The following is a 14,588-nucleotide window of genomic DNA, read 5'->3' on the forward strand; positions in this document are numbered from 1 at the left end:
GAAATGTATTTGCTCAGCACAAAAAAAAATCTATTGTAACATTTTCTAAGACTACAAAATTTTTCAAAATAATTCAATTTCCAAATCCAAAAATAGTTTTTTTGACCCAAAAATATTCAAAAATTATTATTTTTCGATAACAAAATTTTGTAATGAAAATTTTATAAAAATTTTAAATTCCCTAAAATAATTCAATTTTTAAATTCAAAAATAGTTTTTCTTCTAACCCGAATATATTAAAATATTATTATTTAAAAAAAAAAAAAAAAAAAAAAAAAACAATTACATATAAGTAGCATTTTTCATTTTTAAAATGTTTTCTTTTTTGAAATTCTTAATTATCATTTTTTTTAAACAATTTTGTAGCACTTCGAAAAAAAGTAACACAAATTGTCACAAAAATTTTTTTTTTTTTTTGAAAAATCGAATGGTATTGCTAACTTTTTGGACATAAAAAATGCCTAATGAACCAATTTGACAAATTTAAGAAAATCTATCTTTCAGTAGATTTAAATCTACTTATTATTATTTTTGAAAACACTTTTTTGCAAGTTACATCTTTATTCTTTTACTTACTCTTTCTACAATTCAAAGTAGAATAATCGCATGATGAGAAAAGCAAATGTCATGCGAATCATGTTCTCATTCCATTTTTCATCAATTATTATTGTTTAAATCGTTTTCTTAGTTGTGTAGGACAATAAATCATTTGTAGTTCAGCGTTTTTAGTGCATAAAAAAATTTCTTTTTTCAAAATTAGTATTTGGCTTATACGAATAATAAGCAAACAATGTAAAAACTGATGTTAATTTTTTTTTATTTTTTAATATCTATTTATACATGAAATTGAATTCTATGGTTTAGTTTTCATTTCATAAATATCCTACATTTTTATTTAATACAGAAAAAAAGAAAGAAAAAAAAAATAACTAGAGCTTGCAAAATACATCTATCACAACACATTCGATCATATTTGCATTTATCATATTTTTAGAAAAGCCAAAAAGTAGAATGCGATACCAATGATCGTAAGAAACTGTACACAATTGGAACAACATTTAGATGCGGTGAGTCGCACAATAATCCTAAGTTGTTGCCGTTGTAATACTGCACGATTAAATGATAATCATATACATTTATATATTACCACTTATTTTACTTATAGTTTTGATTAGTTTTTCCTTATATGATTAGCTCTTTTTTATTGGGAAACAATAAGGAATGTTCTTCCAATTGTGAATGCGGAATGACATAATAATAATAATAATAATAATAATAATAATTAATGTGTCTCAAAAAAGAGACGTGTGTGACAGGCATTCACAGCTTTCTCGTCCAATTTGCACTGTTCTCAAATTTATGATATTAAAAATATTTCAAATAATTTTACAATCTTCAAAAAAAATTTAAAAAGTGATCGTTAATTAAATTTTCATTTATTGCTTAATATAATATACACAACGTAATAAATTAAATTGATGAAATTATTATTATAATTAATTAAAAATCAAATTAGGTAAATAAAATATGCCTAAAGTTTTGAATGTTCATTTTTTTGTTCTAGAAATTTTTTTAAAAATTTCTATGTCAATGAAAAATAAAAAATTAAATTATTAATTTATTTTTGAATACAGAAAATATTTTTATAATAAAATTTAAAGTTAAAAAGTAGAAATTTTTTCGTTCATTTAAACGTTCAGAACTTTAGGCTTATTAGGTAAAAATAATAATAAATAAAGAATAAAAAAAAATAAATAATCATAAAATAAATTAATAATTAAAATAATTATATACTTGAATAAATAAAATTCATACTTTTCGTTCGAGATTTATTTCAAATACCAACTTAAAAAAGAATTTCTATGAAAATTAATTTTTTTTTTATTTATTTCATTTGTAATAATTTTAATTTTTACTGCGCTGAAAAATTTATTTATGAAATAAAAATGTAGATTCTCTAGGCAAATTTTTTGACCGTGTAAAATTATAATTGAAACAAATTTTTTTTACATCTTTTTGTAACCTTTCGCTTAATATTTTCAAAATTATTTATATATATATTAGAAAATTAATTATAAATTATCTGGGTAATTAGAATAGTGCAAATTAGATGAAGTCAAAGACAATGATTGACATTTTCGTTTTTCTTTAAGTAACATTTTGTTACATTTTCAAATTTTTTAATTGAATTTTTTTTTTTTTTTTTTTTATTTCAAGAGAAAGGAAATAAATAATTTTTATATCGAATTACATTTTTTTTAAGCTGTGCAAGCCTTATTAAATAAAAAAAAAAAAAAAAAAACAGGTAAACTTTTAGATGCTTGCTTCGAATTATTTTTTTCTTTTCTATTAAATATCATAGATGCATTTAATTAGTCATTTTTATCTCATTTATTATCGGTATGTTGATGTCCGAGAATTATTTTTGTTGTATCATTGTTATAGCTTATACTGCAATTGATTTACAATATTATTTTTCTCGTCACTTCATTCCTTGACATGCTTTCGCTATACTATATAGATCGAAAAAAATATATTTGTCTTATTGCTATATTGCAAATCTGAACATGGATTCAATTAATCTCTAGAAATGTGAATTTAAAAATAATTATTAAAAAAATTTCAGATAATAACTATAAATCAAATAAATAATTAATTATAAATTATTAAAAAAAAAATAAATAAATTGAAAAAAGTTATTGTAATATTTTTAATATTTTATAATTTTTTATTTACATAGTTTACACAACTTTTTTTTGTGAAAAAAAATAAATAATAATAATAATAAAGTACAAAATTAAAGAAAAAAACTGAAAAAATATTAATAAAATAAAAAACTTTTATGACCAAATTTTTACAATAATGAAAACGAGATAGAAATTAAATTTAAAAAATTTCCAACAGTATTTTAGATTTAATATCAATAGATTGAAAATTTAGATCTGATATTTTTTCTGCCATGGAATTTTCATCGATATGTTATTATTTAATTAAATTGTATACGTATACAATATAGAGTTTTATGAAAATTGAATTGTAGGATGAAAAAGTTAGATTTTAAGTTTTAGTCATCATCCTCATTAAAAATGAAGACGAATTTTTGTAATTTGTCATGTTACTTTTATGGAGTGCAGTGAATTTTTTTTTAATAGAATATTATCTTTTTTTTTTTTTGTTAATAAAAATAAACAGCAACACTTTTTTCAACTAGTTAAACTAGTGATTTGCAAATAATTTATCTCGATATTATCTATTATTTATTTATTTATTTATTTATCGATATTATCGACTACCGAAAATTTAATTATCTTATCTTATATTAATCATAATCATCTGCATTTACAAATTTTCAAATTTTCAATTTTTTTTCTGCAAATTTTCATTAAAAAATTAATTCTGTACATAAAAAAAATTTTTTAACAAGAAAATGTAGTTTTGAATATTATCCTAATTATTATTTTTTTTTTGCAAAATACTTTTGCAAATAATCCAATTTAAATTTTAGTGAAATAAAATTTAATTTTTCTACTTGTATTTGAGAAGATTTAAAAAAAAATACTATTTTTTATTCCTAAAATGTTTTAATATTTTTTGAGCCTTTAATTTTCTTTAAATTTATCAGTTATTTAATTTAATTTATTTAATTTCAATTTTCTCCTAATAATTTTTTTTTATGTATTAGAGTGTTCAAAAATTGAGGTCTCGAAAAAAATTCATAATTAATCATCGATTATTATTATTATTTTTTTAAATTAACGCCAACGTAAATTTAAATAGGTGACAAATATTTTATTTTACTTTTGTATTTTCCTCAGATTTTAATTGTTTAAAAAATTTTTATTTCTGTCTCTAGAGCGAATTAGTTTGAAAAAAAATAATCTACGATTTCTTCAACTTTGAATTTTTCCGAGGTCTTATAAATTTCTTTTTTTGTTAAAATTAAGAAAAATTATACTTTTTCCTCTAATTACTTTAAGAATAAAAATTGTCTGATCGGACATTTTTTTTCTAATTATTATCAGATTCTACAGATATGGAAATAATATTCATTTTTTTTTGTAACAATAATTAATATTAAACTGCAAAAACGTAAACACATTTGTTTGTTTTATTAGAAGAAAATATATTTAGTTTTAAATATATATAGTTAATTTGGTCCTTGTTAAATTGAACAAAATTTAAATACAATAAAATATAAAAAGCTAGTTTTAAATAATAGTTTATCTATTAATAGCTTCCCCTATTAAAAGATAGTGTTTTTTTTTATGTAAACAATTTATAAAATATATTGTTGAAATCATTTTCGATTTTCAACATTAAATTTTTGACAGAGAATGTCTAAAGTAAATCATTTTTTTTTATGGAGTTTTTTTTTTTTGGATAACAGACGAAATAAAAAAATAAAAAATTCAATTCAATTATTAATCTTTTTTCTTTTACAATTTTTTTCCAGTTAAATTGGAGCAGTGAAGTATTGTCAGCCGCCAATAAGCGCCAGCGCAGCAAGATGATCAGAGAAAATATTGCGTCGCTCTACTTCGTGAAAGCTACGTTAATAGAATTTAAAAAAAAAAAAAAAAAAAAAAACTCTGGCCATATAAAGTAAAAAAAATTTAAATTCAATTTAATCGTGCAAATACGATAACCAAAACGATAGAAGAGAGAGGAAAAAAAAGAGTTCAAAAATAGATGCGCAATTTAATAAGAGAAATAATAGTATTTGTACGATATTTGTGAATTTGATTTTTTTTTTCTTAAATTATAGACACTATAATAAATATTAAGATAGAGAAGGTGTAACATGCAATATCCCAAGTTAGCCTGATCAATCTTTTAACTTTTTCTTTCTTTCTTTGGAATGCTAGAATTTTTTTTTCCATTTATAATCGAAAAAAAAAAATCCTGGACAAATTGACGTAACGGAAATTTACCACGAAGTAAGAAAAAAAGGAGGGAAAGAAACATGCAAATTTTTTACACTTTGCTTCAGGCTTGTATTTTTAATATCAATTTTTTAATACTTAAAAAAAAAAACTTTTATACAGTTGTTGTGTAAATGATTAATTGGATTTAAGAAGAGTGTTTAATTTTTTAAATTGTTTAGTCTTTGTTTAAGTGGACAAATTTATTATTTGTCATCATATATAAGAAAGAAAATTGTAGATTGATTTTTTTTTTTTTTGTTTTTTTTTTTGGGAACAACGCACAAATTGTATTAAATGTGTAATATTGAATGAAGATTATTATATGATCTTTTTAACATTGACGGATTAAGACTATACGACACAGTATCAAGAAATAATCCTGTTACGTATATTTTAAAAAAAGTATTTAAATCCTTGTATTCCATCAGAAATTTATATATATATAATATATAAATAAATATCGTCTTTTTATTTTGGATAAATTATAAAGCATCCCAAAAAAGCGTTTTTAATTACTGCCATGTATTTAAGAGATGCGCTAACTTGGGATGACGTATTAATATGAGATATAGCTTTTAAAGAATGTTATAAAGATTAAAAAAAAAAAAAAATTAATTAAAAGCTGTAATGAACGAAAAGAATTTTTCTCTTCTATACAATTCCGAGTATAATAATAATAATTATACAAAAGCGGTACAGTTATTATTTAATTCTTTAGATATAAATCTAAAAGTGTAGTAAATTTCTTATTAGACGAATTATAATTATAATTCATAATATGTGAATATGTAATTCGTCTAATAAAAAATTTAACACAAAAATATGTAGCATACTTGCTATACTCATTTTCTAATTGTTATTACTTTTTTTAATATTTATCAGAGTCAAATCCTTGAAAAAAAAAAAGAAAAAAAAATTTTTTTTTCTCAAAAAGCGCCCTGCCGGAGAGCTTTTAACGCTTATTCCACGCTTTCTTTTTAAGGTGTAATGCGACTACGGCTTTTGTAAAGTGCTTTTTATCAAAACTGAAGCTTATTGCGCCTTGAATCAAGAGAAAGATAAAGAGAGAGAAAAAAAAGAGATTTTAGGAAAAAAAAAAAAAAATGTTTAAAAATATCTAAATAATCCATTTGAGATATTCTCACGTTAGATTTTTTTTTTTTTTTTTTTTTTTGACAAATTTATCAATTTGACTACATGTTTTTTAAATATCTATGAGTCGCATCCTTAAAGATAAAATATTATATTATGATTATTATAAATAATATATATAATTCATGAAAGTAAAAAATGTTCTTTTCGTTTCGAAAATTGCCTTCCTTACATTGATTTTATTTAATTGATTTTTTTTAGAAGTCGTTCATTTGTCACAGTTGTCAAAAATTCTATACCCGGAATTGAAAATTGACAAACAAAAAAATCCAGCATTTTCTTTTTTAATTTTTGTTTTTATAATAAAAATTTTTTTTTTAATTTTGTATAAGTTTGGAAATTAAAATAACGAAAAAATGGAAAATTTTTTTTTTTGCTGCTTTGAAAATTAACAACCAAATTGATTAAAAAAAAAAAAAAAAATTTCTAATTTCCGGTACTAATTTTTGACAGAGACTGACTCAAGGAAGAATCGGACGAACAGTTGAAAAAAATAGTCTTACTTGCACATTTTCGTATTTTTAAATAGAAAAAAAATAACTTTTAATTAAACAATTTAAAAAAAAAAGAGCGTGAGCGTTTTTTCCACTTTCAACACTTTGAATAATTAAAAGTTGCATTTGGATAAAGATTACAAATTTCTAACTATATATATATATATATATATTACGAAAAACTATCTTGTTAAATTTTAGGCTATTTTGCCAAAATCGTGACGATTTTTTTAAATCTAATTCTTCCTCAAATGAGGCTTCGGATCGTAAAAAAAGGGCCAACATTCGAATTTTCATCACAATTTTTTGGTGGTTTTAAAATATTTTGTTTAATATTATTCAATGATAAATTTTTATCGTTAGAATTTGATATTGAAGAATTTAAAGAATTTTTAAACCAATGGCCAAAAGTAATTATGCAAATTCAAGAGTGTATAACCCTTTCCTGGGACCTATATTAAGATCCAAAGTCTCCAATGAACTTCGCTAATATGTTTTATTTATAAAAATAAGTTTTTTTTTTTTATAGATTTTTGTAAAATAACTTATTGAATGAGTAATAAGACGTTTTATTCGTATACGTTTAGAAGTATTGAACAAGACAGAAATATAATAATTCTAAATAAAATGAAAAACTATATAATAATACAATAGTGAAAATTCATCGGATGTAAAAATGCTTCTAAAAACCATGATATGCATATAATAAAAAAAAAAAATGAGAATATATATACATTCTATTGATTAAATTTATCGCTTCCGATCAATGTAGATTTATCAGTTTTCGCTTGTTTGAAATTTATTAATTTTTTAGCGCAAAAATTAGATTTTTCAATACTATATCAACAAATTTTAGAAACAATTGTTGGAAAACTTTTGTTTTTCTCATATATACGTCTTATTTTTGTTAGACAATTGAAATATCAATTTTTTTTTTCCTCGATTTTCAATGTAAAATTAAGTGCATGTGATTGTTAGGTCACGTGATTATTAAAATATGTTAATTTTTTCGATAACTTTTCTCGTAAATTATTGAATCGATTTAGATTGGAATTTTGTAAAGATAAAATATAAGAAAGGACAGTGATTTTCGAAACTTGATATTAATTTAATTGAAAGTTATTAGAAAATCTGAACAGTGACGAGACACTTCTAACCTTAAATTTTCTATCAATTTTCCATAGTGTTTTATAACAATTATTTCAATAAATATCAACAGTTTCGGACCTCACTGACCTTCCTTATAATATTTTAGATATCTTAACAAAATTCCAGCTCAATACCATTCAGTATTTTACGAGAAATTTTATCGTAAAAATTACCATTTAGACAGTCACGTGACCTAACAATATCATTATGTCTCTATGACGCGTCAATTGTGTAGTAGTACCATTGTCCAATGATAAATTTGATCTAAAAGTATATATATATAAAGTAAAGATGAAAAATATTGTAGAAGTTATTGTAGAATGAATTCCTTCTTTTTAAAAAAATCTTGCGTAAATAATTCGAAATAAAACTTAGTTCAATTTTACATATTTTTTGGTATGTATTTTTAAATAAATTATAATTTATTATTAAAAATTATTATTTCAATGGAAGTATATATAAATAATTTTAATTTTGCCACCAATAATTAAAAGTTGCTTATATTGAATGAAAATTAAATATTTTTTTGAGAATAAAATACTATTCCGGGTAACATAACCTATAAAAATTTTACAATGCTGAAGTCCTCTACGATCAACAAATATATGACAAGGAAATTTATTAAAGGTTTTTTTTTTATAATTTTTTGATCAATAAAAATTGTCAAGAATTACATTTAGTATATAAAAAAAATAAGAAAGCAATTTTTTTTAGTCATCTTCCCTGTCAAAGGTTTGTACACGGCAATAAGCGAAAGTTTAGTATATTTTATTATTTTTATTATATGCTACCATTATACAAAATAAGGTACTTTGTCTTTTTAAATTATAATAAAATAATAATTATATTTAAACTTTTTTTTTATTATATTTTTTTGTAAAATTGAAATTTTTCTTCTTTTTAAAACAAGGAGATTTTTCAGTTTACTATATAGATATTTTATTATTTTATAATCAAAATTAACGAACACCAAGGGCATCGATTTCGGAAAAAAAACACGTTCCTATAAACCAACTTCCACTACAGAATTTCATAAAAAAAAATTTAAATAACAATTAAGTACTTACAAAAAATTAATATCTTATATAATACAAAATCATAAAAATACCTAATCAGCAATAAACCAAAAAAAACTCACCATTCGTCAGAAAAAAACAATTTTTTTTTTTTTTTTTTGCGTATAGAAATATTCCATTCTCAATATTAGTGAATTAGAATTATAATTCAAAAATAAAAGAAATGAGTAAGTTAATGAAATTTTAATACAAAGATATTTTATTAATGAGATTAAAAATAACTTTTTTCTCAGCGCATATTTAATTTTTCTATTATCCAGTTTTTTTTATTTTCAAAGATAAAAAAAAAATATAATATTTACTTATACCTATAATTTATTTCAAAATAAAATTAAATTGATGTTAAAACAATTAAATTCTTTAAGAGGGAAAAAAAAAATTCTTTTCAAGAACAAAATATTCACTATTTTCAAATAATGAATAATCATCATCATCATAATAATAATTTTTAATTAATCATAAATCGGTATCTTTTGTAAAAAGACATATATGTATATATATATATGCGCAACGCAGCTGCGCAGCAAGGGTGAATTGGTGGTGTTTTGGAAAGAAAGAAATTAGTCTACGCAAGATGGCCGACCGGGTGACTTCGGCCTTTTGTTACTTCTCCTTTCTTTTATATTTGTTTCTTTTAATACATTGTAATTTGGGTGAAAGATTTGGTGATAAATCAAAAACTTTACATATTACTGAGGACACTGAACAAATACGTCATAAAAAATCGTTTATTATTGAGAGAAATAATGTTAACGATGACACAGACCGAACGTCATTCATCAGAACGCGTAGAGATGCATCTTCGACAAACGAATCAAAAATCGAAACCAAGGTAAGTAGAATTTTATACTATATACATGATAATGATGATTTAATGTCCATTGGGGTCATTAAAGATAGATTTTTTATTTTAATTATATTTAGAAATTAAATGTCTATCGAAAAAAAAAATGTTTATTTTTGTTAAGTGTTATGCGCACCCTTTATGTTGTATTTATATTTTTTTTTGACGATTGTTGGCAAAATGCACTTGTAAATTGGTAATATATTCTGTTAAAAAAAACACACATACGCTTACTAGGTGCATTGCTTTACAAAACGAGAACGGGTTTTTGAGTAATTATTGTATTGAGCTCCGTGTGCGCTTATAAATCAAGTCAATTTGTCAATTTGACGGAAGCTGCGTCGTATCATACTCGTTTGTTATTACCGTGTTGAGGTCACTAACCGCCTATATAGTTCTCTTTTTTTTAACATAGAGATACATTATAACTGTTTCTATGCTAATAAAAGTATATGAAATTAATGCACTTGAATTATTTTCATTATTTCAAGTCCATAGATTATAGAAGAGCGTTTTTCTTTGTTTTGCTGTCTTTTTACGTAAATTGTTTGTTTCTTTATTTTTTTGTTTAGTTTCAAATATATGTTATCATTTTTTTTTTTCAAACAAAGAAAGCATAAAAATAAATTGATGATTCAACTTTTAAAATGGCTCTTAGTTTTTATTATATATATAATAATAATAATTTAATTAAAAATAATTTTTGTCAATTATAATAGTTTTAGTTATATTTTAATATTTTATATAGAAAATTATTATTTTTTTACTGACAATAGATAAATAATTTAGAATGTCTCGTTATTGATTGTCTATATCGTGAAGATTAATTTACATTCTCGATTACAAGTTGATAAGATTTGTTCTAAAGATCAAAGTGTCAGATTTACTCTATTGGATTATTTCAGTTTTTTTATTTGAATAAAAAAAAAATAATAATTTTCTTCAATTGTTATATTTTAAAAAATTAATTATTTCCAATAGAATGACAATTGTCATTTTTATACGAACAAAAAGGAAGTTAAATGATATAATTGTGCACTTGAAAAGAGAATTCACATTTAGATTCTTGTCGGAAGTGTGTATATAATTTAAAAGGGGATGGGGGAGGGGGAAGAGTTCCCTTTTGATGTTTCTGAAGATAGGGGTCCCTATTTTTACTGCGGCAAAATCCTTTCACGGTATTTTAGAAGCAATAACACAGGTATATGACAAAAAAATTTGTGTAAATATTTCAATGTGGGTTTTATATTCGCAATTATATATTTATAGCTTTGATATTTATTTGAAATAAAAATCATATTTCCTTTTATCAAGATATAGGGTAAAAAAGTGAAATAATATCTTTTAAATTTCATGTGAATGGGAAATATTAAAATTATTCTATTTTGGAAAAAAAAGTCCTGTGTTTAATTGATTTATTGACATGAACATAACCTTAAAGCGGGAAATTTTTTTTGTATTGTATTTATATTTTTTTTCAATTTTGTCATAAAATCAAAAAATTTATTGGACACGTTTTTTCTTATATTTCTCGGGAAAGAAAACATTTTATTTTATAATAATTTAAAAAAAAAATAAAAGTTACAGACAAATTTAATCAGCATGTCACACGGACTTTCCGCTATTTTTTAGAGGAATTCCCAGAATAAATATATAATTTTTTGGAAAATATATAAATTAATTCAGTTTATTTTTTCACAATATTAGTGATAAAATTATAGATTTTTTTTTAGAAAAAAATAAATCTGTTTTTTTTTCTATTTTAAAGGAAATTTGATCATGTGATCGATATCATTAGGTAATTTACATATATATGTAATGTATATATACGTATATAGAAAAAGTCAGGGTAATCATTTTTTTTTTTAATGAAAAATTGAGCTTGAAGTTAATTAAACTTGTATATCATCTATAGTTTATCATTAACGCATTTACATTTAAATGATACCGAGATTATACAAAACATGTACAAAATAAAACTAAGAGGTATATATATATAAGAGGCAGATGTGATAACCGTCTGATAAAAAATATGTCAGTGTCATTAAAGGAAACCTTGTTAAAGAAAAAATTTTCTTTGCCAAATGATTTTTTGTTCCGTTTTTGTTTTTTTTTTGCACAAAAAATTTCCTTGGAAAATTTAAAATAAAAATCACAAAAATAAAATATTTTTGGAAAATTTTCAAAAAGGCGGAGAATTTTAAATATTATTCTTTGAAAAATATAACATCCAAAGGTATTGCTAATTACAGCACTGCATCTTTTGTTCTTTATAATACGTTTGTAAACATTGTTCGTAATATTATCTTTATTAATTTTTTTTTTTTTTTTTTTTTTTTTTTTGATAATTGAATAATTATCATGATGAATTACGAAAATAATTTTTAAGATTAATTATTATTGATTTATTTTTAAAAATGAAATGAAAATGCATAATTAAAGTTTCACTAGAAAAATTAAATTAAATTCCTCCTTGGCTTTTATTTGTATAATTAGTTTAAAATGTTGTGAAAGGTTGCAGTGTTCGTGCATTGATGTTACTTTTTTTGTATATTGATAAATTTCTGAGAATATTCTAGGAGGAGTCGCGAAAGATAAAATGCTAACCACATTATGTTCTTTATCGTATAATAATAATAATAATAATAATAATTAAATAAAAAATTAGTCATTCGTCACATTTTTCTTTGATATATTTTTTTCACATATTTATATATAAACTAAAACAGACAAATAGCTACACATTTAAGTCATCACAAAGTCTCTATGATTCATTTTCGCTCACTTTAAAAGCTTCGGTGGGATATTTATGTACGAGAATATATATACACACATGTATATATATATATATATATATATATATGAAGATAAGCCTTTCGTCATGATAAGCACTTCTGTGTCTTAAATGTAAAACACTTTGCTTACAAATTTTATTTACTTAGTATAATATTTTTTTTGCATTTTATTGTTGTTTTTCATGTAGTGAAATATAGAAATCATTCATCTTTTTATGTCATATAGAAGAATTAAAAAAATATATTCAAATATTTGTAAACTATTGATTTTAAATAAAAACAAATTTTTTAAACATTTTTTTTTTTTTCAGTAAAATTGTGGGAAATATTATTTTTAACACTTTTAAATAATTAAAAGTTGTATTTGACATAAATTTAATTTGTAAAAGTCAGAAACAAATAAATTATTATTATTATTATTATTATTATTATTTGAAATAATTGTAAAATTTTGTAGGTTATGTTGCAATAGTGTCATTTAAATTTGAAAAAAAATGCAAATTAGTTATTTTGTACGTTAATTATTTTTTATCACATTTTTGTAAGATATTTTCGGTAAATTATTCAGATTTTTATGAAAAAATGTACTTTGATCTTTATTCTATTGAATAGAATGAAATATGGTGACAAAAAACGCTTTTTTTAATTTCACTTTATTAGATTTCTGTTATGATTTATTAAATTTACAGGCCTCGGATTATACGACTTTTTTTACTATTTCCGACTTTTTTCAACTTATTTTAATAAAATGCGACTTTTACAATTTTTTTTTACATTTAAAAAAAAATTTTTTTTAATTAAATACATTTTTTTTAGTATAAAATGCAGATCTTCTTTATTTCAATTATTTTACAAATTTTTAAAACTAAAATTCTTCACTAAATTAATTATTTTAAATAATTTTAATGAAGTTCATTACAAATTCAATTATTTCAAAATATTTTTCAATTAAAATTTTTATGAAATTTAACAATTGCTTATAATTTTAAAAAAATATCAAATAAAATTACTAAAAATTTTTAATTCAAAATAAAAAAAAATTCAATTATTTTCCAAATTTTCAATTCAAAATCAACTAAAATTCAATTATTCTCAAAAATTTCAATTCAAAATTAATTATTATCAAAAATTTTAGTCAAAAATCAACTGAAATTAAATTATTATCTAAAATTTCAATTAAAAATCAAAGAAAATTCAATTATTTCCCAAAATTTCAATTCCAAATCAAAGAAAATTCAATTATTTTCCAAATTTTCAATTCAAAATCAACTAAAATTCAATTATTCTCAAAAATTTCAATTATATATTATAACTCTACGGAAATTCAATTATTTTTAACTATTTTTATAATATTCTTCGAAAGTTCAACTATCTGAAACCATTTTTCAATTAAAAATGATTTTCAAATTATTGTATTTTTGTCCGCAATTTCTAATAAATTTTTTAGTGAAATCATCGAAAATTTTTAATTAATAATCACTTGAAGTTCAATTAATTTCAAAAATCTCAATTGTAAATCTTTGAAAATTCAATTAAATTTATGAGCCAAAAGTTTTGAACGTTCAAATGAACAAAATTTGTTTTGCAACTTCCTAAAGTACGAATTTTATTACAAAATATTGTTTTAAATATCTAAAAAGAAGTTATTAATTTAATAATTGTTTAATTTACTCTTTTATTTTACATTGCCATCATAATTTTTAATAATTTATAGATTTAAAAAAATATTTTGTTCATTTGAACGTTCAGAACTTTTGGCTCATTTAAATTTAAAAAATGTTATCTAAAATTATTTAATAAATTATTTTTAGTTCTGTAAAATTTAATTATTGTCTGAAAATTAACAAAATCTTTTGAAATTCAATATTATTTCTAAAAATTTTAACTTTAACCCTTCCAAAAGTATTATTATTTAAAAAAAGAAATTTTATTTAAAAATCTGTAAAATATTTTGGTTAAAATAAAAAAAAAAATGACTTTTTTTGGAATATAAATCGACTAAAACGACTTTTTTTTGTGCCTTTAAGTCGATCCGAGGCCTGAATTTAATAAAAAAAAAAATTTTGTCAGGGGAAATTTTTCAATGTCAGGGAAATTGAAAAATTTATTCTTAAGGCAACGTCCTGAATTTACATACATAGAAAAATATTATT

The 14,588-nt window shown here is 21.3% G+C and overlaps 2 protein-coding genes across 8 annotated transcripts in view; both read left to right on the plus strand.

The window, feature by feature from the left end:
- Positions 1–8,019, plus strand: part of LOC127283635 (spectrin beta chain) — a 53,188-nt gene extending 45,169 nt beyond the window's left edge. For all 7 annotated transcript variants that reach the window (XM_051308629.1, XM_051308632.1, XM_051308634.1 and 4 more), the window contains one exon: positions 4,454–8,019. In XM_051308629.1, the coding sequence (XP_051164586.1) occupies positions 4,454–4,457 (4 nt within the window). In that variant the 3' untranslated portion in view covers positions 4,458–8,019. The remainder of the gene's footprint in view (positions 1–4,453) is intronic.
- A 1,326-nt stretch (positions 8,020–9,345) lies between these two features.
- The window catches only part of LOC127283637 (sortilin-related receptor-like), a 36,437-nt gene continuing 31,194 nt past the window's right edge, over positions 9,346–14,588 (plus strand). The window contains exon 1 of the mRNA XM_051308636.1: positions 9,346–9,628. Within this exon, the coding sequence (XP_051164593.1) occupies positions 9,371–9,628 (258 nt within the window). The 5' untranslated portion in view covers positions 9,346–9,370. The remainder of the gene's footprint in view (positions 9,629–14,588) is intronic.

This window comes from Leptopilina boulardi, unplaced genomic scaffold (assembly GCF_019393585.1).
Source record: "Leptopilina boulardi isolate dan_hultmark-lab unplaced genomic scaffold, ZJU_Lbou_2.1 LbouV2_310, whole genome shotgun sequence".
Classification (NCBI taxonomy): Eukaryota; Metazoa; Arthropoda; class Insecta; order Hymenoptera; family Figitidae; genus Leptopilina; species Leptopilina boulardi.